This window comes from Podarcis muralis, chromosome 9 (assembly GCF_964188315.1).
Source record: "Podarcis muralis chromosome 9, rPodMur119.hap1.1, whole genome shotgun sequence".
NCBI classification, from domain to species: Eukaryota; Metazoa; Chordata; class Lepidosauria; order Squamata; family Lacertidae; genus Podarcis; species Podarcis muralis.
Window position 1 is genome coordinate 23,123,066 of NC_135663.1, and position 25,699 is coordinate 23,148,764.

General features: G+C 47.1%; 1 protein-coding gene across 1 annotated transcript; it reads right to left on the minus strand.

The window, feature by feature from the left end:
- On the minus strand, window positions 1-24,038 carry PPA2 (inorganic pyrophosphatase 2). The gene is made up of 12 exons (XM_028743996.2): window positions 23,716-24,038; window positions 19,836-19,900; window positions 18,693-18,737; window positions 16,076-16,129; window positions 15,549-15,668; window positions 14,121-14,207; window positions 13,023-13,149; window positions 8,921-9,048; window positions 6,394-6,479; window positions 4,885-4,954; window positions 924-963; window positions 1-248 (listed from the first exon to the last, which is right to left on the minus strand). The coding sequence occupies exons 1-12, from the start codon at window positions 23,915-23,917 to the stop codon at window positions 220-222; spliced, it is 1,053 nt and encodes a 350-aa protein (XP_028599829.2). The 5' UTR covers window positions 23,918-24,038; the 3' UTR covers window positions 1-219.
- Window positions 24,039-25,699: the final 1,661 nt, after the last annotated feature.

Below are 25,699 nucleotides of genomic sequence, written 5' to 3' on the forward strand. Positions count from 1 at the left end.
GAATGTAAAATCACTGCTTTTATTTACATGATAGAAATTTGCACGGCACATGTAGACTTGTATCTTTAGAATCCATTTGGTGATATATTCCCTTGCATATTTTCAAAAAAAGTAAGTGTGTGTGTGTGTGTGTGTGAAAGAGAGAGTAAATGAATTTGTGTAAAGAAGATAGATAGATGTAGATAGATGGCACAGACTGACTTCAGGGAACGCTCATGATCACTGCCTGAGAAAATGCCACTTATCAACTAAAAGAAAAAACAGAACAAATATTATTCATTACTAGACTGTCCCTTAAAAGGACAGAATACTCAAACACAGACCACTGCTGTCTGTGTATGAATCAATATATAATCATTCATTCAGTTTATAAATTGCTTGCTGCAGAAAGTTTCTCTAAGCAACTTAGAAAATGTTAAGAACATAAAGCATAACATCAGGAACAAGCATGAAAGGGGCAGGGGAACAGACATGTTTTTAATTTCTAGCAGATGCCCCCCAGGTTTGTGCCAACCTGATCTCACAGATCTGCTAAATATTTATGCTTAACAGATGTCCAGCAGTTACCAATGCTTACAAGTAGCAAGAAGGAGCAAAGACGCTGGTATAATAATATATGTTAAGTTGCATAAAACCTACAACAAGATATTTTGAATTTCCTTTAAGAAGAATTCCAGTTCTAGAGGTGGTGTGCAAACGTCTCATGCCATCATTCCAGTGTTTTGGGGGATGGGGGGGGGTATCCTACTTGTTCAAGACTAGTCACAGAAAATAGGACCACAGGACACCATTTCACAATCATATTGTTTTCAACTAGAACAAAACTGTATGTGACATTGAACAAGGAGTGTAAATTATCACATTTGTGGCTGATAGGCAGGCTTCAGCTGTGGGATGAAGACGCCTGGAAAAATGGGTCTTACCTTCTTTGGAAACAGGATAGTCTTCTGTGGGGGATGGAACCTACAGAAAGAAGAGTCAGTTGTATTTACTTTGCATCACCAACGTGCAAAGCGATCCAATAAGCTTAGAAATCAAAAATCTGACACTAGGGGAAACTAGGGGAGGCAGCAGTCAACAAAGGGAGAACATGCAATTAATTCAGTTACATACACTTAGGATTAATTGCAGAAGGGTGTAGCAATATGGAAGCTGAGCTGAAGGGCTCATGCACACACAAAAAGGGGCTGACTTTGAGTAGGGATTTAAAAACAAAACAAAAACAAACAAGCATACATTTCATTTCATAAAAAGGTTGCACTGAAAGGCACCATACTTTTACAGCACATTTAAAGCATGCGCTGTACATTCTGAACATGCACTATGCTTGCTGCTGTAATCAAAAGTGGGGGAAGACGACTCTCTGAAAGCTTGGATTAGATTCTTCGTAGAAAACAGAAGCTTCCTTGTAAGGGCTGCATCTGTGCAACTGCCATGACTCAGTTTACAAACTGGGCCCTTTGGCGCATTAATAGTTAAAAATCAGCTGGCTAAATAGCTGGGAACACTCCTGGGGGCGTCGGAAAACTCTCCACGTAACTGATGCAATCATTGCAGCTGGCAAAGCCCATTTATAAACAGATCAGAATGCGAGGCTTCATTTTTAGGATAAAAGCAGGCTCTGATATTTTTAGCTCCTTTGCTTAAGTTTTTGTGTTCTTAAAAAAGAAAATGGAAACATGTGGATGGACTGAAAATAATGTTTTAAATAATTCTCTTTCTAACACACACACACACACACACACACTTTTATCTTTTCCTGCAAGATACATTGAATTACACAAGGCAATAAAGTATGCTCTTTGTGATTAAGAGTAAGGTAAAGAGACCCCTGACCATTAGGTCCAGTCGTGGCAGACTCTGGGGTTGCGGTGCTCATCTCGCTTTATTGGCCGAGGGAGCTGGCGTACAGCTTCTGGGTCATGTGGCCAGCATGACTAAGCCGCTTCTGGCAAACCAGAGCAGCGCATGGAAACGCCGTTTACCTTCCCACCGGAGCTGTACCTATTTATCTACTTGCAATTTGACGTGCTTTCGAACTGCTAGGTTGGAGGGAGCAGGGACCGAGCAACGGGAGCTCACCCAGTCGCTGGGATTCGAACCTCCAGCCTTCTGATCGGCAAGTCCTAGGCTCTGTGGTTTAACCCGCAGCGCCACCCTCGCCACATGACAACAGGGCAAATCAAAGCCAGCACACAGAGTAGGCGAGATACAAATGGTCCACCTAGCTATTATTGAGTATTAGTGAGATAGAAAATCAAGCATTATGGAGCTTTCAGAGAAATAAGTACAGTGGTACCCCGCAAGACGAACGCCTCGCAAGACGGAAAACCCACTAGATGAAAGGGTTTTCCGTTTTGGAGGCGCTTTGCAAGACGAAGTTCCCTATGGGCTTCCTTCGCAAGACGAAAGCCCATAGGGAAATCTCCGGGACAGCGGGGAAGCGCCTCCGCTGTCGCCCGCCAGCATTTTAAAAAGCCCCGGGACAGCGGGGGACTTCTCCGCTGTCGGGGCGATCTTAAAATGCTGGCGTGCGGGAGCGAAGCCTCCGCTGTCGCCCGCCAGCATTTTAAAAAGCCCCGGGACAGCGGGGAACTTCTCCGCTGTCGGGGCGATCTTAAAATGCTGGCGGGCGGGAGCGAAGCCTCCGCTGTCGCCCGCCAGCATTTTAAAAAGCCCCGGGACAGCGGGGAACTTCTCCGCTGTCGGGGCGATCTTAAAATGCTGGCGGGCGGGAGCGAAGCCTCCGCTGTCGCCCGCCAGCATTTTAAAAAGCCCCGGGACAGCGGGGAACTTCTCCGCTGTCGGGGCGATCTTAAAATGCTGGCGGGCGGGAGCGAAGCCTCCGCTGTCGCCCGCCAGCATTTTAAAAAGCCCCGGGACAGCGGGGGACTTCTCCGCTGTCGGGGCGATCTTAAAATGCTGGCGTGCGGGAGCGAAGCCTCCGCTGTCGCCCGCCAGCATTTTAAAAAGCCCCGGGACAGCGGGGGACTTCTCCGCTGTCCGGGGCGATCTTAAAATGCTGGCGTGCGGGAGCGAAGCCTCCGCTGTCGCCCGCCAGCATTTTAAAAAGCCCCGGGACAGCGGGGGACTTCTCCGCTGTCCGGGGCGATCTTAAAATGCTGGCGTGCGGGAGCGAAGCCTCCGCTGTCGCCCGCCAGCATTTTAAAAAGCCCCGGGACAGCGGGGGACTTCTCCGCTGTCCGGGGCGATCTTAAAATGCTGGCGTGCGGGAGCGAAGCCTCCGCTGTCGCCCGCCAGCATTTTAAAAAGCCCCGGGACAGCGGGGGACTTCTCCGCTGTCCGGGGCGATCTTAAAATGCTGGCGTGCGGGAGCGAAGCCTCCGCTGTCGCCCGCCAGCATTTTAAAAAGCCCCGGGACAGCGGGGGACTTCTCCGCTGTCCGGGGCGATCTTAAAATGCTGGCGTGCGGGAGCAAAGCCTCCGCTGTCGCCCGCCAGCATTTTAAAAAGCCCCGGGACAGCGGGGGATTTCTCCGCTGTTCCGGGGCAATTTAAAAGCCCCGGACCATGCCCCGATGCCGGGCGGCGGACGGGAACGCCTCCCCCCGCCGCCCGCCATCGGGACCATGCCCTGATGCCGGTGGATGGGCGGGAACGCCTCCCCCCGCCGCCCGCCATCGGGACCATGCCCCGATGCCGGGGGCGGGGCCGCGAAGCCTGGGCGCGCTGATCTCAGCGCGCCCAGGCTTCGGCATGCCGGCAACTCTCCGCAAGCTGCGGCAGCGCTGCCGCTGCTTGCGGAGAGGTCCGCGAACCCTGGGCGGACATCTTTTGAAGGCAGGGGGGGAGCAAAGACTTTCCCCCCCGCCAGCCTTCAGAAGAGGTCCTGGACCTCTTCTGAAGGCCAGCGGGGGGCAAAAGTCTTTGCTCCCCCCTGCCTGCCTTCCCGGGAGAGCGGAGAAACGCAGCACGTTTCTCCGCTGTCCCGGAGGGCTTTTGAATGCAGGCGGGGGGAGCAAAGACTTTCGCCCCCCCGCCGGCTTTCAGAAGAGGTCCTGGACCTCTTCTGAAGGCCGGCGGGGGGCAAAAGTCTTTGCTCCCCCCTGCCTGCCTTCCCGGGAAAGCAGCGCGTTTCTCCGCTGTCCTGGACGGCTTTTGAAGGCAGGCGGGGGGAAGCAAAGACTTTCGCCCCCCGCCCGCCTTCAGAAGAGGTCCAGGACCTCTTCTGAAGGCAGGCGGGGGGCAAAAGTCTTTGTCCCCCCTGCCTGCCTTCCCAGGGGCTTTTAAATCGCCCTGGACAGCGGAGAAGTCCTCCGCTGTCCTGGGGCGATTTTAAAATGCCGCCCGCCAGCATCTTAAGATCGCCCCGGACAGCGGAGAAGTCCTCCGCTGTCCCGGGGTTTTTTAAAATGCTGGGGGTGGGAAGAAAAGCCCTTGTCCCCCCCCCCAGCCTTCAGAAGAGGTCGGGGGACAGACTGTCCCCGGACCTGGTCTGAAGGCGGTTTCCCTAGGAACGCATTAATTGATTTTCAATGCATTCCTATGGGAAACCATGCATCGCAAGACGAAAAACTCGCAAGACAAAGAGACTTGCGGAACGAATTAATTTCGTCTTGCGAGGCACCACTGTAAAGAGAGAAATGCATTCACTGCATTGAGAAGACTGGTAATGGAATTACTCCGATTGAGAAATGGTAAGAAAAAAAAACAGTACTTAAAGCTGCGAAATATTTTTACCCCTTGCCACCTGGATTCCTGGTCCCCCGTTCCCTCCATCACACCCAAACTCCCTACCTGTGTTCTCCATTTAATTTTCAAGTCAGGTCTTTCCTTTGTTTTACACCTCGTGGCACATTTGAAAATTTTATGCTTCAATTAATGACATACATTTAAGAATCGGGATGTAAAAAAATTCCCTTACAGACTGCACAATAGCTTGCACTTCCTCTTCGTTGCAGCAATACGGACTGGTATCCAGCTGGGTGTTGGTGCTGAAAACAGAACATAATTACCAACAACTGGGGCATGACTGTCAAGTGCTATGACAGAAAACGTGAACAGGAAGGAACATAAGAAGCTGGTGTTACCCAGAGTAGTTTATAACAACAACAATAACAACAATTTATTATTTATACCCCGCCCATCTGGATGGGTTTCCCCAGCCACTCTGGGCAGCTTCCAATAGAATATTAAAATACAATAACCTATTAAACATTAAAAGCTTCCCTAAACAGGGCTGCCTTCAGATGTCTTCTAAAAGTCTGGTAGTTATTTTTCTCTTTGACATCTGGTGGGAGGGCGTTTCACAGGGCGGGTGCCACTACCGAGAAGGCCCTCTGCCTCCTGGTTCCCTGTAACCTCACAGTGAGGGAACCACCAGAAGGCCCTCGGCGCTGGAACTCAGTGTCCGGGCAGAACGATGGGGGTGGAGACGCTCCTTCAGGTATACTGGACAGAGGCAGTTTAGGGCTTTAAAGGTCAGCACCAACACTTTGAATTGTGCTCGGAAATGTACTGGGAGCCAGTGTAGGTCTTTCAAGACCAGTGTTATATGGTCTCAGCGGCCGCTCCCAGTCACCAGTCTAGTTACCGCATTCTGGATTCGTTGTAGTTTCCGGGTCACCTTCAAATGTAGCCCCATGTAGAGCGCGTTGCAGTAGTCCAAGTAAGAGATAACTAGAGCATGCACCACTCTGGCGAGACAGTCCGGGGGCAGGTAGGGTCTCAGCCTGTGTACCAGATGGAGCTGGAAGACAGCTGCCCTGGACCCGTGCCTCCATGGACAGCTGTGAGTCCAGAATGACTCCCAGGCTGCGCACCTGGTCCTTGAGAGGCACAGTTACCCCATTCAGGACCAGGGAGTCCTCCACACCTGCCTGCCTCCTGTCCCCCCAAAACAGTACTTCTGTCTTGTCAGGATTCAACCTGGATTTAACAATTAACCCCACTTCCCAGGGAACTCTGGGAATTGTGAGGGGAATAGGAGCCTCCTAACAACTCTCAGCACTCTTAACAAACTACAGTTCCCAGCATTCTTTGGGAAAAGCCATGGCTGTTAAAAGCAGCATCCTAGTGCTTTAAACGTCTGGTGCAGATGAGGCCCTAGAATGAGCAAAGTCAAGAAACTCAATATATCCTCAAGCAAAAGCCAAGGTTTTCCTCTCTCCTTTTTTGTGAGCAAAATTACAAGTGGGAGATTACAGGCCAATTTATTTTTGAGCCGTTACTACGGTTTAATTACTGAATAATCTGCGGGGCTCGTGCGGTTGTGACTTAATTATTTTATTTAAGTGAAATTGCCAACAAAGGCAGTACGCAGAAGTGATCTTCGGGAACAGAAAGGCAACCACTGTAATAAAAGCCACCCATGTCAATTTTGCATTAATTCACACTGGATTTCAATAGATCCGTGTGCCAAGTGAATGCTTACCATTTTATGGCGCCTCCATCAGCCTTTTTGTGAAGCAAAGCCTTCCAGTACTCATGGGTGGATTGAATGATTTCAAAAGCAAATGCCTGTTTTTAAAAAACGACAATGAGGTGTGATTCCACACCCCCCCTTTTTAAAATCAATGTTACATTGTATGATTTGCAAAACAAAACAGGAACTCAAAGAACACTTAAGACTACAGGCTGAACAAGAGCTTGGAAGGTCCCAATACATTTGCTAAGCCACTTCCATTCTAAAAATAACCTCCCCCAGTTCAGACCAAACATTGTGGAAACTTCCAAAAAAACACTGATCTGCTCCCAAAAAAGTAGAAGGGGGGGGGGGGAGAGACACACCAGGAATGAGAATGCGCATTTCATAAGAATGGAATGGCCTGAGCACAGCTATGCTTCATGCAGGCCATGGGAACTAAGCCATATTTGGGGAAAGACTAACCCCTCTTAGCATTCCCAGAACCGTTTTGTGAAGCCTCTCCAAGCCAGTTCAAACAGAGAGTGCAATAATTCAGTTCATGCCTTGGCTCTGCTCTAGGCAAAGCTTTTCAGCAGATGCTTAATTTTTTAAACGCCAGCTGTTTTGGCAACGGCCCTCCCTGGACCTCAGTGAAACAGTTGGAAAGTGTCTAATTAAGGTCAGTCTGAGAATATAACTGAGACTTGGGAGCTTCCCTCAACCTCAAAGAGGGAGAACATTGCAGACCGTCAATGAGCTTACAAGAATGCACTTCGGGAGAGGGGAGCTTTCAAACGACCATGTAATTATTTGGAAGTCGCAGGCACTGGGAAGACAAGGTGGGTTTTCTTCCAAAACATCCTAAGTTGCAGCAGCAGAATTGTCTACAAGACTAACTGGATCTCTTTCTTATTGCTGTTGTCACAATCTTTCAAAATCTGCTGTCAGATGGCTGTTGCGGTTGCTCGAGAGTAACCAGACAGGACTCCAAACCTGTGTTTTACGGGTTTTATTTTGGTGCAAACTATTTACAGTGAAGAGCTCCAAAGCTCATGTCTGGCTCAATCGCTAGCAGAATCCAGGAGTGGTCTTTTTTTGGACCTCCCCCAACATAAAAGTTTCGTTACCCCCAACCTTCTCCTTCCCTCTTTGCGCCTTAGGCTACTGTGCAGTACGGCCGATGGCAAGGGTGTGTTTCCCTCCTGTCCAGCTTGTCCAGGAGTGGTGTTAAGGCTCCCACCAGCATCCTCTGGTCCTTGCACCTCTTCCCCACTAGAGGTGGGGCTTTTCTCCTCCCCGGAAGGGAACTGCTTTGCAAGATTTTCGGGGGCTCCCTGTAATACAACTGCCCTTCTATTCCTCGCCTCTGAGCCGATGGCAGTTCCCTGATATCTGCTTATAACCCTGACAACTGCTGACCACAAGGGCCGATGGCCCATTTATTTCAGCACCCTGTTCTCACAGTGGCCACCCAGGGGCTTGTGGGAAAGCTACATGCAGGACTCCTGCGGCTTCCAGCAACTGGTGCTCAGAAGCACTGCTTCCTCCAACCGTGGAGGCACAGCACGGCCATCATGGGTAGAGGCCATCTTCTCCAAGAATTTGTGTCCTCCTCTAAGATAGCAGCCATCACTGTCTCCTGTGGGAGCAAGTTCAATAGTCCTTTCTTTTTATCTGTCCCAAATCTTCCAGCTTTCAGCTTCACTGAATGTCCCTGAGCTCAAGGATTATGAAAGAGGCGGGAAAGCCTTCTCCACGTTCTCCATGCCATCTCTATTATGTTCCTCGCCTTGCTTGCCTTTCCCCCTAAACTAAAAATTATCAAGTAATCTCCTCGAAGGTGAGTTGTTCCATCCCTTTGACCTACACACCTGCATACAAACACAAATACAAAGACATTTGCACACATGCACATAGTCAAAGTCAGCATTGGTAGCCTTCCCATCGCCATCAATGGATCTGTTGAAAAAGGCAGGGTTTGAACCCTCCCCACACGCCAGCACTGGAGGAAGAAAACACTGTCTTGTACTCTTACAGAAGATGTAGAGGGGCTTATCTCAGATCTCAGTGCTTGTGGCGATGAGTGCCGAGATCAGAGACGAAAGATCACTCAGAACGTTTTTCAGAGATCCTCCATAGGGAGATAAAGAGCTCTTTTATAAAATAAAAAAAATCACCCTCAACAAGACAGACAGGGAGATTTATTATCTGGCAAAATGGAGTGATAAAACTGGAGAGAGGGAAAGGGCTGGAGGGTCACTTCTTGTGGCTTGGCTGGCCAGATTTGACCCGCACCCTGTGTGTTAACTACTTCTGCTTTAGTCCTACATGGTGAAGCTCAATACTTCTTGTTCCATAGCTGAGCATGGAACCATAAAGGTGAAATATCAGGTGTACATTTTTAACACAAATAAAAGTTTACTCTATTTGGAGAGTCCCACCCCTTTTTTTTTGCATGAGATTCTAGAACTCTTCTGAAAGTTTTATTCCACAGAGTACAATTTCAACGAGAACCATTAGCAAATCGGTCATCTTTCACAAGCAAGTACCTCACCTTGTCTTTAAAAGTGCCATTAAAAGCAAACTGATTTTCTGGTTTCCTGTCGGGAACTTTATATAATCTGAACCAGTCAACCGTAGCTTCAAGATAACCTGGCTTGAACTTCCGGACATCATCAATATCTGCAAAGGGTTAGAAAAACAGGTATCTATACTTATGCACAAAATAGCGCTATATCCCAATTTGCGCCAACTCCATAGGGTCTAAATGTACACGCAAGTGCTTCCACTGGTCAACAAGGTTGGAAGGTCTCCAATAAAGCACACCCCACAAAGAGAAACAATTCAATTCATTTCAGGGAGTGCATGGAGGTTTCCGTAAAACTAAAGTCAATGGGTTACGGGTTAGTCCCTGCTTGCAAAGAGTTCTGGGTGCACAACAGATACTGTGCATTGTATATAATTTCAGTTACTGTGCCATAAATGTACACATTGATTCTGAAAACAAACACTGGAAGTCTATGTAATTTATTACATTGGTTTTGCACTCCAAATCAGGGATGGGGAACACCCTCCAGAAGTTGCTTGACTCCAACTTCCATCAGTCTCAGACATCATAGTTGACGGCCAGGGAAGGTGGGAGTTGTAGTCCAACAGCATTTGGAGAGCCACAGGTTCTCCTGCCACAACCTGGTGCCTGCCAGTTGTTTTGGACTACAACTCCCATCATCCCTGGCTATTGACCATGCTGACTAGGGCTGATGGGAGCTGGAGTCCAGAAGATTTGGAAAGGATGAGCTAGAGACTGCTCCTTTTTGGCAGCTCAGGAGGCAGTTCCACCAATTTGCAGAGGTACTGTTGAGAGACAGAACCTCTGTATTTTTTCTTGATTTGGCATGGAGGCTCATTAGAACACAACAGGAAGAATCTTGCAGCAAACTTTCACAGCAACTACTGCTCCACTGTTGTCGAAAGAATAAGGCATGCTTTGTACATGATGGCTCAATTCTGTCTGAGGCAACAGTGGCATAGGCATAGTGTGGGGGTTTGTTGCCCTTGGTGCAAAATTCGAGGGGGAGCAAAATTTCAAGAGGGGAAAAAAGAGAAAGTAGTACTAATAAAAATTAAAAATAATGCTCTTTCCTCCTCACACAGAAAATCTCCCAGTGTTCGCATGGGTAGACTGAGGAGCAGATTTGGGCACCCTCTGCATGGGTTTCAGAAAGATGCCCGCTCCTGACCAATCCCCATCCCACTCTCTGCCGTGCCCAACGCTCATAAGGCGCTGTGAGCTATTGACCCTTTGTTCCAGCTTATCAGCGAGCGGAGCCTTGCCCTGGGCACTAGTAACCCACGCTATGCCACTGAGCAGCAGGGAACTATGACTGACACAAATACACACACACAACTCCCTGGAAAGCCTACAAGTGCCTCCAAGGTGAATAATGGACTCTCTTTCTCCATAATGAGGAGGTACCATCACTCAGCGGCAGAGCAGACAGGAGAGTCAAGGTTCATGTGGACATAAGTAGCTGCCTGATACAGAGTCAAACCACTGGCTCATCTTGCTCAGTACTGTCTACAATGGATGGCAGCAGCTCTCCAGGGTTCCAGACCAGGATCCCTCCCAACCCTATCTGGAGATGCCAGGACCTTTCGCATGCACAGCATGTCCTCTACCACTGAGCCACTGCTCTTCTCTGGCATCACCAGTTAAAGGATCATGAAGACCAGGGGGAGGGATGTTCTGGATGTTTTGGGGCTCCTTCCCCACCCCCCTCAGCCCCAACGAGATCTTGGAGAGGTGCTGCCAGTCAAAACAGACAACTAGCCGGGCTAGTTGGATCACTAATGTGAATTGGCGCATGTTTCTGATAAACGCATGAAAGCATCCTTGAGCAACCGAATGCCAGTTCGGCACCATGAGAAACAATTTGTACATAACTACCGTATTTTTCGTCCCATAGGACGCTCCGTCCCATAGGGCGCACCTAGTTTTTTGGGGGGGGGGAAATAAAGGGGGGGAAATTCCTTTATTTCCCCCCCAAAAGCAGGTCAGGGAAACCGAACCAGGTCAGGGAACAGCAGGATGGCGGCGCTGCACCTCCCTGCTGTCCCCCGAGCTTGTGGGGCTGGCCGATGTCTGACCGGCGCAAGGGGCGCTCTGCTTCAGGGCGTCCCGTGCGCCGGGCGGCATGCTGCTATCCGCAGCCTAGACATCCCTGCGGGACCTCTCGCAGGGCTGCCTAGGCTGCAGATGTGTTCCCGAAACACCGGGCGCTCTGCTTTCAGGGCGTCCGACGCTCCGGGAAGCAGGCTGCTATCCGCAGCCTAGACATCCCTGCGGGGCCTCCCGCAGGGCTGCCTAGGCTGTGGATGTCTTCCTGAAGCCTGGAGAGTGAGAGGGGTCTGTGCACACCGACCCCTCTCGCTCTCCAAGCTTCAGCGAAAGCCTGCATTCGCCCCATAGGACGCACCCAGATTTCCCCTTCATTTTTGGAGGGGGAAAAGTGCGTCCTATAGGGCAAAAAATACGGTACTTTGTGTGCATGTGTGTGTCTCCACATGCACGTGTGGTCATTTCCCCTCTCCCTCTCCCTTTTTCTTTTTCTAGCAAAGCTAACACACCCAATTTGCAGCACGCATTCAGGGGGAGAAAGCCTGTGGGAAGAGGACATATGTTTTTAATGACATCTTCTAAACATTTACAGGAAGCACCACTTCAGACCATATAAAGGGATTTGGAATGTTTTGCGGCGGGGGGGGGGAGCTCACACACATTTCAAGCTGCTCAATATTGAATGTTTATTCAAATTCACTCCAATGCATTCATAAATCTTCCTTGCTGCTCAACATATTTAAACGCTATCTGTGGAAAACCAATACAGTACGTTAATGGTTCTGGCACCTGAAAAAACCCCTGAGAATTGAACACTAATAGCAATAATATAGGTCCCAGAGCAGGTTGCAACATTAAAGCACAGTTCTAAACAACTTGCAAACACAAAACCAAGTGGGTTCTAACAATATACACACCTCAAGTGTCAAAAAGCCAGGGTAAAGGGGTGTATCTTCACCAGCATTCACCAGAAGATGTACAATGAAGGTGCCAGACACACCTCTGAGGGAGTTCCACAACTTGGGACTGCCATTCAGAAGGCCCTCTCCCAGGCCACCCATCCCCAGGACTCTGAAGGTACAGGAACTATCAAGATGGTCCCTCAAGAGGGCCTTTCAGACAGGCCTAAGTCATTTAGGGCTTTAAACACTAACAAGAGCATCTAGGGCTTTAAACACTAACAAGAGCATCTTGAATTGGGCCCAAAATGAACTGGCAACCAGTGTAGCTGTTTTTTAAAATAAGGGTTATGTGAGATCTAGAGAGAAACCCAGCCGAAATCTTCCTGCTGCATTCTGGACCCATTGACGTTCCCGAATAGTCTACAAAGGAAGCCCCACATAGACCACATTGCAATAATCCAGAGCATGAAGTTCAGGGGCCAAGTCATCCCTGTCCATAAAATGTCGTAACTGGTGGACCAACTGAAGTCCCTTAAAAACTCGGAGGAAGTTGCTTTCAGGTTGAAAAGAATAAAGATACGTTTTCCAAATAAAACTGGCAGCTGTTAATATTGCGATTATCACTGTGCATACTTTAAACGTTTCATTTCCCTCCGATTTTCAGTTCTGTTTACAATTCTCACCTGCATCCACACATAACTCAGGCTAACGCTTCGTGCATCTGAAGAAGTGGCCCCCAGTCCATGAAAACTTATGCCATAATAAATTATCTTCCTCTTTAAGGTACCAAACGTCAACATAGTAACGATAATGAGGGGTATTATATATACTGGAAAAAGTCACACCATTAAAAGATTGGTTAGGAATTCTATGTTACAAATTCAAATGCCTTCACACGTCACAAAGCAACTCAGATCTAATAAACACAAACTCAAGCCAATTTTTAACCTCTTTAGCTACAATGGCTTTGACCCCAAACACTACAAATTGTAGCTTGGTGGGCAAGCAGAGAAAGTTCTGCTTGCAATCTTCAATGCCTCACAACTCTCAAGGTTCCTAACAGTGACAGTGAAAACACAGGATGTTTGTAGATTAGGTGCAATGGGTGATTTAACAGGGAGGTTAAGAACGCTTACTATGAATCTTCTGTGACTCTGGGTCATCCACACTGAGAGCAAGGACCTTCCAGTCAGTTTCTCCTTCATCAATAAGACCAAGAACTCCAAGGACCTTCACCGGGACCACCTCACCGAGCGTTCGAACCTTAAAAGCACAGAAAACGAGCTTCTGAATTAGAAGAGCACTGCAAAGAAGAAAGACTCCACAATTGTTTTTTTCAGCTATGCCCTAGTTTCTTTCCTAGGCGTGTTAATTTTCTAGCCTGCTTCTACCGCATCAGTGGTATTGTTTCATCTCCCAAGGTCTGAGCATCGCTCCCTCTAATAGCAAACTCAGGTGGTGAGTACCAACAATACTAGAGCTAAAATGGGGTTGAGAGAGGTATTAGGGTGCTGAGGGAACCCCAAGGTTTGCAGAAGTGCAAAAAACAAGCAAACACCACCTATTCATTGCAGATGCTTAGTGGAAACAGAGCGTGAAGCGTCATCCGGAATGGAAAAATGGAAAAGAGGAGGGATAAAGGAAAATGTCTTGCCGGACTTCTTTGAGCTTTCACAGCTAGTTTACAGCTAGCTGGCTAGAACCCTGTACAGGTAAAATGAAACTCTGCAATATTTGGTTGCAGGTACCACGGGATGCAGGTGGCACTGTGGTCTAAACCACTGAGCCTAGAGCTTGCCGATCAGAAGGTTGGCGGTTCGAATCCCCACGAAGAGGTGAGCTCCCATTGCTCGGTCCCTGCTCCTGCCAATCTAGCCGTTCGAAAGCATGTCAAAGTGCAAGTAGATAAATAGGTACCGCTCCGGCGGGAAGGTAAACAGCGTTTCCATGTGCTGCTCTGGTTTGCCAGAAGTGGCTTAGTCATGCTGGCCACATGACCCGGAAGCTGTATGCTGGCTCCCTTGGCCAGTAAAGCGAGATGAGCGCCGCAACCCCAAAGTCGGCCACGACTGGCCCTAACGGTCAGGGGTCCCTTTAGATTTACCACGGGTCTAAACTAAGGTTTTGATCCCTATCTCCCAGTTGGACTGCTGCGGCCTATTCTCCTACTTCATAATAGAAAATAAATGGCTGAAACATTAGATTAAAATCTAGAGCAAGTAGTTAACACAGACCTGGGAACCAATTTCGCAGACGTCAATGGGATCGTTGTCACCACAGCATCCTGTGCTATCATCTTTGTGATTGGGATCTTCCCAAGTCTGTTGAAAGCAAGGAAAGAACTCACATTTCAGCTCTGGTGATCAACATCTGCCTTATTACTGGTCTGTACCGGTTACAAAGATTCCAAAAATAAAGAACCATGCTTCTTGCGTGGACTAGGTTTAATAGTGACTCTCATTTCCCTTGAGACCATGGCATATGGGTGTCACCAGCAAATAATACAGGGGAACCTGTGGCCCTCTGGATGATGTGTGGCTCCAAGTGTCAGGTATGGTAGGAGTTCGAATCCAACAATTTCTGGGGGTGAGGGGCACATGTTACAGGGTGTTTGGCTAGGGTAGAGATCTAGGTCAAATCTTCACTCTGCTGTAGAAAAGTAACAACCCTCTCTTATAAGGTATTGTGAAGCTATAATCAGGATGGGGGGGGGGTGTTTTGACATAAAGTCCTGGGCAAAATATAATGAATGAAATATCAGTGCTAAGGAACAGATCCATATAATGCACAATAGGCCAGCAGTTGTCCCTCCTCCACTTTGATGCTATTCACCATCTGCCCAAAGTTTTGAATATACGGTAACATAAATGCATTGTGCAGAACAACCCCTGGACATGAGCCTGGTTCACACATAACATTAAGCCATGGTTCATGTTAACCATTATTAAGGATAACCATAGTTAATAGAGTATAGTTAAAACTGAAACATCTGGCAGACAATTACTTAAATCTTGGTTTATTAAAGGAGGAAAAGCCAGGAAAATCGCTCTTTTGATGTGGATCTATAGCTTTGGGGACATGACAACTCCTTAACCGTAATTGAGGAGGAGGTCCAGTCTCACACAAAATGCTAAGATGAGGATAATGTAACCTAAGTTTTATAAATCGGCTACAAACGTTGGTTAATGGGCAACCTTTAACCATAGTCGATAAACCATAGTTAAGATACTGGACTGGGTTCACACATGATGCTAAGCCATGATTTAGTAAACCATAGTTTAATAAACCATGGTTTAGTAGTGTGAGAGTCTCTTAATCTGAAGAGTTGTGAGTTTGAGGCCCATGTTGGGCAAAAGACTCCTTCACTGATGACCCTTGTGGCTCCTTCCAACTCTACAATTCAGCATGAATCAGACCACTATGAGCCTGCATGACTATTTCCCCAGGAACACATACATTCTGCTTTTAAATACTTCTCAAAACTAATGGGCAACTATTGTTACATAATGTCTCCCCAGCCCTTTAGCCAATGCACAAGGCTCCTGAACACCTTTGTTTTCCATACAACCACTTTGCATTCACAAAAAATGACAAGATTTATGACTAGACTTTACTGAGACGACAGAAAACTTTCACACAGAGAGGGGGGGGGACCACATTACCTGAGGGAAGGCCCCGTAATTCCAAATATAGCCCTTATGGGGAAAGATATTTGCCACGTATCGCAGCTTGCCCTGCTTTACATCTTGCTTAATGGGATTCAATGGCTCCTTTGTGGCAATCTGGAACATGTTGCAAAATGGAGAGGAGAGATTTGGGAAGGAAGGGGAAAGGAGGATTACTGTAAAATGATTCAACTGATTATCCCCATAGCATACAACACAACAAAGTGTCAAGCTTTATATATTTTCCCGATCTCCCAAAGTGAGGGAAACAGTACATTGAACATATTTGTTTATGGTGATAAAAATATTGGGGTGGGTTAAGGAATTCCCTTGACATGCCAGGCCAAGTGATTTAAGGGATGCTTTATTTAAAATGCTGTTTATGGTGTGTTCAAGCCATTGACAACTCATATATCTTATACTCTCATCAAAAGAATCCTTTTCGGGCCTGAAGATGCACTGCCACAAACTTTTGCCAAGTTCCACTTATATTACTTTTTTTGCAAGCTGCTGTCCATGGTTACCTCCATTTTAGCATTCGTCCAGCGAGGCACTTCTACAACCATGTTAAGTACAACCTTAACAGAAGAAGAAAAAGCGGGTGGGAAGGAACAACTAAGAAATTAATGGGAAACAGACACAAATCTACAGAGAATGAGCACAGAGCAATCATGGTTATTATCATACTCTTCAGGGTCAAAGGAAACACAGTGCTAGCTCTCTGCTGACAATGGCTGGCCAGCTGGGAGCCAGCCTCAAGACTTCATGCTTGCTCATCCTTCCTAAACACGGTTAGAGCAGCCCATTGGCAATACGACCCACCTCCAAAGAAAGACCACATTCACACCATACAATATTACAATACCACTTCAAGCAGTCATGGCTTCCCCCAAAGAATTCTGGGAGGTGCTGTGAGTTGCTGCAAACCCACAATTTCCCTGATAGAGCAACAATTCTCAGGAGTTCCCTGTAAAGAGGCATTGATTGTTAAGCCACTCTGGGAGGGGAATAGGGGCCCGCTAACAACTCTCAGCGGGTGGTGCTGTGGGTAAAAGCCTCAGCGCCTAGGGCTTGCCGATCGAAAGGTCGGCGGTTCGAATCCCCGCGGCGGGGTGCGCTCCTGTTGCTCGGTCCCAGCGCCTGCCAACCTAGCAGTTCGAAAGCACCTTCGGGTGCAAGTAGATAAATAGGGACCGCTTACTAGCGGGAAGGTAAACGGCGTTTCCGTGTGCGGCTCTGGCTCGCCAGATGCAGCTTGTCACGCTGGCCACGTGACCCGGAAGTGTCTGCGGACAGCGCTGGCCCCCGGCCTCTTGAGTGAGATGGGCGCACAACCCCAGAGTCTGGCAAGACTGGCCCGTATGGGCAGGGGTATCTTTACCTTTACCTAACAACTCTCAGCACATTTAAACTGCAGCTCCCATAATTCTTGGGAGTGGGGGGAGAAGCCATAACTGTTTAAAGTGGTAGCTTAGTGCTTTAAATGCATGGTGTGAATGTGGATTCAGGCTAGCTGGAAAAGGTGATGGAACAGTGAGGGAGTCAAGTTGACTGTACCATTACAGCCCAGGGTGCGTGTGGCTGTGTTCATGTGTGCTGTTTTTCAAAGCTCTTCCACCTAAAAACTCTGCACACATGGGAGAAAGATAGCTCCTCTTCATTCTGAAATGTGCTTCCTAAAGAAGTTTACCAGACCAACAAGTCTGTAAAAATAGCTATGATGTGGCTTTGTGGGACAGCCTTACCCCAGCCATTTTGCCTAGAGCGACGAGTTGTTTCTTTGCATGGATCTACTTTTTCAATCCTGAAGGACCATTCAAAGTTTCAGATTCCCCGGTGTTAAGTAGGACTGCCCATGAATTGATGACGCTTTTCTGGAACTTCATTCTGCTATCAAGAACTTTGTGGATTAATTTGCCATGCTGGTCATCTAGTTTATCATCACAGGCGTGGGCAGAGATGCTCACCTGAACTGGTCACATCACTGATGTTAATGGTACAGAAAGTGGGAGGGGGGAAAGTGCTGTAAGATGTTGGTGTGGTGCAAACCTACCAGCAGGAGCACCAGACTAGTTTTCCCAGTGTGTCTGCACCACATGACCCTCACAGCTGCCTCTCCCCTTCCGTAAACAGCCATGGCACTACCAACCAGAAGTATAAATCTATGCAATCATCAGAATCGCTGCATTTGACCAAGCAGTTTCTTCCACTGATGCCCCATGAAAACAACTGAGATCTGCCTGTCACTTTCATCCTATAAGGCAGTCTTCATGGTCTATGGCTGATGTTTGCCAGATGTAAACATCCCCTAAAATTAAACAATTTCTTAGTTTACACCACACTCTGTCTATAGAAGTTTCACAGAGCCCATGGAAATACAGATAACCAAGGTACTACCTAAAACTACAGCTAATATTGCTATAGGCCAGTGTTTCCCAACCTTGTGCCTCCAGCTGTTTTTGGACTACAATTCCCATCATCCCTTGCCACTGGTCTTGCTAGTCAGGGATGATGGGAGTTGTAGTTCAAAAACAGCTGGAGGCACAAGGTTGGGAAACACTGCTATAGGCCATGGATGTCTAGGTCGATTGCAATGCACTGGTTGATCCCCGGGAGGTTTTGGTAGATTGCGGTCGATCGATCGCTCTTCCATCCATCCAGCCCCCACCCCACCCCCCGTCCTCCAGATCACTAGAACGGAAATCAGAGTTGGGTGTCCCTGCTATAGGCAGACGGATTTGCTTTTTAAAAAACATTGCCCAGTTAAAAGAGACATAAGAAGGGTATCTGAGAACTTTCAACTGATTACATTTGTATCTTGAAACATTTGACTACTGAAATATGAATTAAATTCCATCTGGAGTGGTGGCAATGACAAATACAGGCTTTGCTGAAATGTATGAATATTTAGTTGAGACCATACAGTGGATACGAGACAAGAAGTGTAGCAAAATCCTCTTACTGATGCCCATAATTATTGCACCCTAATTTTCCTCAACCCTGGCTTGAAGGCAAGGAACTGAACACATCAGAGAACAATCAAGACAGCTGCCTTTGGTTTTAAAAAGCCCCACACATATCTCCTCCCCCTGCAAAACTAGGTATAGCAAATAATCTCAATAAAGGGCTCTGTGATCATACCTCACTTTCACTGTTCTTCGACCTCTTTGCAGGAATCTCCTTATCCTGTACAGGAAAATATAAAAACTCAGTGAATACACAAGGCTAACTCGTAAAGACACAAGTCTAAAAAATGGGGCCAAGTGATAAAGTGACCATTGAATGGGGGTGTCAAGCTCAGCACCAGAGTGTTCAAAAATATTATGAGTTTGCTGGCTAATTACTGTGAATAGGTCTGGCACTGTGACTTTGCTAACTAGATTCAACACCTTCCTCCCCCCCCCCCCAAAAGTTATTTAAAGGTGGTGGATATTTGTTGAATGAGCAACTCATCCACAGTAGGAGTGAGGAACCTGCATCCCAAATGCATCCCTCCAGGTCTCTCTATCTGATGACTTTTAGGCCACTCCTGCTTGCATGAACCTTGAGAATTTTTGCCTGACTGGAATGCATCCTGAGGTTCCCCATCCCTGAGATGTGTTGATCTTTGAATTTGTAATGATTTGTAATCACGAGGATTGCTATAGAACCCACTATCCCGGTCTCTTCTTGTAAAAATAAAATGCTATATAAAAAAATAAATAATGGATCAGCAGACTGTCCTATCTTCCAGAATAGGAAATCCTCATTACTGCAATTCTTGCAAATAATTCTAGACTTGGTGCTTCTTTGACTACTTCTGCCCCAAAACAAAAAATACATTCTCAGAAACACATAACGCAGTTAAGGCGTAACAAATTTGTGTACTGAATATTCACTTTTGCTTCTCACATTTAAAATACATCAGATGACCACAAGGATGAGGATTTTAGTAACAAGTGGACCGCACAAGTTAGCCCCAATAATGTCAAAAGAACCCAGAATGCAAAAAAGGACGGTACCCACACATTGCTGTGAATTTTGCTTTAGGAAGCAGGCCATTGCAATTGACGAGGTCTCCTGACCTCCACCAGTGCAAGATCACAACTCAGATGTCACTGATAATTTCAGAATTGATGAGATGTGGATGAAATCAAACTTTGGCTGAAATGATTTTTCCCCCTGACAATAAAAAGTTGTGACTATAGAACTAGTTAGGTTAAAAGTGAAAGACTCATTCTTACCTTAAAAGATCTCAACTTCCAGCAATTTCAACAAATAAAGAGTGTTACATGTGTTAATTACCTCATTTGATCCAGCAAACAGAGGAATGTCATGGAATGGGGAAATGTATTTTCCCTTTGAATTCTCTACAAGATTAAACAAAACGTTATAAGCACAAACACACAGGCAGTGTATACAATTGCTTGTATCTCTACTGGTACAAAAAACTAGTTTGCAGTTATTCAGCTATAAACTCTGCTTGCTCAGCTAAAATACTGGCAATACAGTTTTAACCACCTCCTCTTCATAGCACAAACAATTCACGTGGCAGAGAACTAGTTTTCAGCTTGCTTTAAAAACTGGGTTGCTTTCCTGCTCTACAATCAGTAAGCAATAATATACATTCAAGAATACCTAGAACCTTGTCTCCTCTCCCACCTCAACACTATGATTTTCAGATCTAAGAAACCAATGATAAAAAACTCAATTAATTCAATTAACTTTCTAGATAATAGGGTAGCGTAAGGTTACCAGACATCCCCGTTTCCCGGGGACAGTCCCCGGATTTACAAATCAGTCCCCATACAAAATCAATTGAAGTTGAAAAGTGTCCCCGGATTCATTGAAAAAAATCTGGTAACCTTAGGGCAGTAGATCCTATGCCGTCTGACTAGCAACCGGGAGCCAGTGTGGTGTAGTGGTTAAGAGCAGTAGTCTCGTAATCTGGGGAACCGGGTTCGCGTCTCCACTCCTCCACATGCAGCTGCTGGGTGACCTTGGGCCAGTCACACTTCTTTGAAGTCTCTCAGCCCCACTCACCTCACAGAGTGTTTGTTGTGGGGGAGGAAGGGAAAGGAGAATGTTAGCCGCTTTGAGACTCCTTAAAGGGAGTGAAAGGCGGGATATCAAATCCAAACTCCTCTTCTTCTTCTTCTTAGAACTTGCCCACATTTCACCATTTGATGGATCATTCCTTACAAACAGTGAGTAAATCACAAAGAACTGTACCACTAACATGCTATAGGAAGGTGTTGCTGCCATAGTTAACCTGCTGTGTGTGCTTATGCAAATTCATTTCATCAGATGGTAGATAGAGGAGATTTACATATAAATGTATGAAGCTACCTTCATGGGAGGCTAGTCACTAGGTCAACACTGGGACAGTACTTATGAGTCTATAGTACCTCTGCAAGGGAGGAGATACTATAATGGAGATGTTGGTGGTTGAATGTGGGACTCTCTGCACGCAACTCATGCACTCCATCCCTAGGCTATGGCTCCCCCAGTCTTCTCATGGGACTTTTTAACCACGAGGGCTGCTGTACATCTGCTTTGCAAATGCAGCAACACTTACCGGGCACACTTTGCAACAATGAGAAAAGTAAGCATTCAAGGTGTGCCTTCCTAGGAACTCAGTTCTATGTCTACTCAGCAGCAGGGCACACTGAATTGATTTCTGAATAAACATGCAGAGGGCTGACCTGCATAACAAGCATTCGCCAGGGGATTTTGCCCACAAAGCCAAAATAAGAGCTTGCTTGGTGAGAACGTGTTGTTCTCAGTGGCCCCAAGCTACAAGCAGGGCCTACTATTTTCATTGCATAATGGAAACTATTATTAGCTGTGGCCAAGACTTCCTAGCACAGGTATACTCAGCAAAACCCATGCAAACGTCATGCACAGCAATCCACACACATCATACATGGGCGAACTAATATCAGTGTACTGAAGCAATGATTCTTCAACATCAACTTCGTTGGACTGGTCATGTTGTGTGGATGCCTGATGTTCGTCTTCCAAAGCAACTACTCTATTCCGAACTTAAAAATGGAAAGCGTAATGCTGGTGGTCAACAAAAGAGTTTTAAAGACTGTCTCAAGGCAAATCTAAAAAATATGTAGTATCAACACTGACAACTGGGAAACACTGGCCTGCGAGCGCTCCAGTTGGAGAACAGCCTTTACCAAAGGTGTCATGGGCTTTGAAGACACTCAAACTCAGAACACAAGGGAGAAACGTGCTAAGAGGAAGGCACGCTTGGCAAACCCACACCGTGATCAACTCCCGCCCGGAAACCAATGTCCCCACTATGTAAGGACATGTGGATCCAGAACTGGCCTCCACAGTCACTTACGGACTCATTGTTAAAACCGTGTTTATGGAAGACAATCTTACTCGGCGACGAGTGATCGCCAAAGAAGAAGAAGACATGGGCAGTCCACATATGGTTTCCAGACTGGAAAAGCTGGTCCCATCTGAAGATCTCCAGTACTGTACATACTGCTGCTTCACCCCACTGCTACAGGCTGCTTCAGAATTAAGCTATCATGGAAGAATCTGCCTGGTGTGTATGTGTGATTCTTGCATGCGTGTAAGCATACAGTTGGATCAGGCCAATAGCTCATCTAGTAGAGCATCCTATTCTCAGTGACCAACCAGACACCTGTGGAGAACTGGCAAGCCGGACCAGAGCACAAGAGCGCTCCGTCATCCTGCAGTTCCCAACAACTGATACTCAGAAGTGTACTGTCTCCAACTGCAGAAGCAGATCAGGACCAACATGGCTAATAATAATAATAATAATAATTTATTATTTATACCCCGCCCATCTGGCTGAGTTTCCCCAGCCACTCTAGGCGGCTCCCAATCAGTGTTAAAAACAGTACAGCGTTACATATTAAAAACTTCCCTGAACAGGGCTGCCTTAAGATGTCTTCTGAATATCAGGTAATTATTTATCTCTTTGACATCTAATGGGAGGGCGTTCCACAGGGCGGGCGCCACTACCGAGAAGGCCCTCTGTCTGGTTCCCTGTAGCCTCACTTCTCGCAATGCGGGAACCGCCAGAAGGCCCTCGGCGCTGGATCTCAGTGTCCGGGCTGAATGATGGGGGTGGAGACGCTCCTTCAGGTATACTGGACCGAGACCGTTTAGGGCTTTAAAGGTCAGCACCAACACTTTGAATTGTGCTCGGAAACGTACTGGGAGCCAATGCAGGTCTCTCAGAACCGGTGTTATATGGTCCCGGCGGCCACTCCCAGTCACCAGTCTAGCTGCCGCATTCTGGATTAATTGCAGTTTCCGGGTCACCTTCAAAGGTAGCCCCACGTAGAGCGCATTGCAGTAGTCCAAGCGTGAGATAACTAGAGCATGCACCACTCTGGCGAGACAGTTCGCGGGTAGGTAGGGTCTTAGCCTGCGTACCAGGTGGTACGCTAGTAGCCAGATGGCCTTATTCTCCAATACACACTCCAGGATGCTTACAAGTGGCCTTGACTCTACACTCCTTGCACCCCTGTATGTGATATATTTGCTATTTGCACTTTGTAGGGTTATCAGTTGTTCAGATCCACAGGTTAGAGTTACGAACCGAGTCTCCTGTCACTGTGGCATGCGAAAAGTGATTGTAAGTGCAAGGCAGGCCACGCACCCAAATTCTGAATCAGGCTTTGATTTTTGTAATTTAATTATAACGCAAAGCTTGAGCCTCGCCAGGGCAGATTCCAGTTGGCACCCGAAAATGAATCACTGCCCCCTCCCCCACTAGGAAACGCCAAGAGCGGACTAGATTAACCTCTGATCTGATCCAGCAAAGGAACTTAAATTATAACCAGTTAACACCGGGAAAGGATTCCTTTCCTAAATGCAGCTCTAGGACGCCCGGTAAATCAACACGCGTTTAGAACTACAGTACAATCAGAAGGGAAGGGGGCGGAACAACGCCGAGTCCCGCCCTAGAACCTTATATTATTATTATTTAATTGCTCTTAAATTCTACCCATCAGAGAAGGGAGGGAGAGGGGCGGGTGTTCGCTGGACGCTGAAGCCCCGCCCTAGAACGCCATGTAACAAAGATCAAAGCAAGCGCATGTTCCCGTAGCGTTCCATAGAACGCCGGCGCGTTCGAAGGAAGCGTCGCCGCTGCCGCTGCCCACGCGGGTCCTGCCGAGCGGCTACTTACTAAAGTAAAGGCGGAAATCGGGCGAGTGGAGCTGCCCCCGCTGCTCCGTGCCGTACTGAGCCATGAGGCCGCCGTGCGAGCGGCAGATCAGCACCCACGGCTGCAGAAGCCGCGCCGGCGTCCCTCTCCTGCAGGAAGAGCGGTGGCACTGAAGCGCCCAAGGCAGCCACAGCAGCCGACCCACGCCAGCCCCCGCACGCATGCTTCGTGCTTTCCGCTTCTCCGCGCAGTTCCTCTTGCGGCGCAGCGGGTGGAGCTCGGAGCATGCTCAGCAAACGGCCTTGAAGTCGCAGCCCGGCCGCTTTTGCCAGCAGCCTGGTTTCACCTCTCGGTTAATCAGTAGGAAACGGGCAGGCAGCCAGGAACCGGGCAATGGGGCTTGTGGGTAGACCCGCGGGGGCGGGAAACCCGCAAGGAGGGGATCTGGTTTAGCAGCCTAGCCCGAGGCCTGAAGGAGGGCAAAACATGTCCCTTTCCCGTAGCTCCGCACTTCCAGTACTCTTCAATGGCAGTATTTCCCATGGAGTTCGGAGTGTATTTACTTCCGAGTAAACATGCATGTTGGGAAAGATTGAGGGCACAAGGAGAAGGGGACGGCAGAGGATGAGATGGTTGGATGGTGTTCTTGAAGCTACCAGCATGAGTTTGATCAAACTGCGGGAGGCAATGGAGGACAGGAGTGCCTGGCGTGCTCTGGTCCATGAGGTCACGAAGAGTCAGACACGACTAAACAACAACAAACATGCAGAAAGATGGGCTGTTGCCGTCCTGAGCACGTTTACCTAGGAGGAAGTCCCTGGTACCTGAGTACGATTTAATTCGTGCAAAACGTAACGTTAGATCGGGTTGCACTGTGCTATTTTTCTGCATGAGCAACCTCAGTAAATAGCGAAATGAGTTGGGGGGGGGGGGAGACCTATTCGCAGATACAGCCGCAGGCAGATTAAAACGGAGCGTTGTATCCACTTCCGGTACAATAATACCTTCCGAATGTAAGTTGTTTTCAGTGGGCTTCCTCCAAGAAAAGTGTGCAAAGGATTGAAACCCCCGCAGGCTGGTGCGCTGACAAGAAAGCACGTGGAGGGATTTGAAAATTTCCACATGGGATCCTTGTCTCTCTAATTTCATGATCGTAAATGGAATATAATGGATTCTAGTCTGCCTTATTAAAAGTGCTGAAGTTTGACAGACTTGTGGGCAAGTTCCCAGTCTTCCTGTGTTTATTCCCTAATATATATATTGCTGTATATTTTTGTTTTTAATTACAACATAAGCTATTTTGATCACTGTGGAAAGGTGGGATAAGGTCAATAGGATTTACTTTTCTAAGATTTTTCTGGCACTTAACATATTTTTCATTTAACAAAATGTATACACTGCTTGAGTGTAGTAAAACCCAGTGGGTTTTTTCTGGGGAGTCGCAGGGGTATGCATACCCCTTAACATTTTGTGACTCTTCATAATTTTGTCCATTTACTGTATTTATTTTTCCCGATTTGAACTATAAAATGGTGATTTTATTGAGCCAAAATGAGAGTACCCCTAAACTTTTTTTTCTTCAAGAAAAAAAGCACTGGTAAAACCTCTAGGCAGTTTACAAGAAATATTACAGTTGTAAACAAAAACAGTTAGAAACGACATTTAAAGATAATTAAAAGGTTAGCAAGTTTTAAAAGAAAGATTAAAACATGTCAACATCTATGGTCAGATCCTGAAATGAGCTGTGGGATGCCACAAACGCACCGTCAACTTACAACAATGGTATAAGCAATAATAGTTGCAGGAAATTAAGTCTGGTTCTGAACTCAATAGAAATGGCAGGTTTCCAACTGGCTTCTCTGGTTGTCTCTTTAATAGCAGCCTTGATCTGCAGAAATTGCAAATGAAGCTTTTCAGAGAAAAATGTTGCCACCTCCTAATTACTGCAGGCTAAACACATAGATCAGTGTGCAGAGGGGCAGCTGAAAATGGACAGCGTAATATC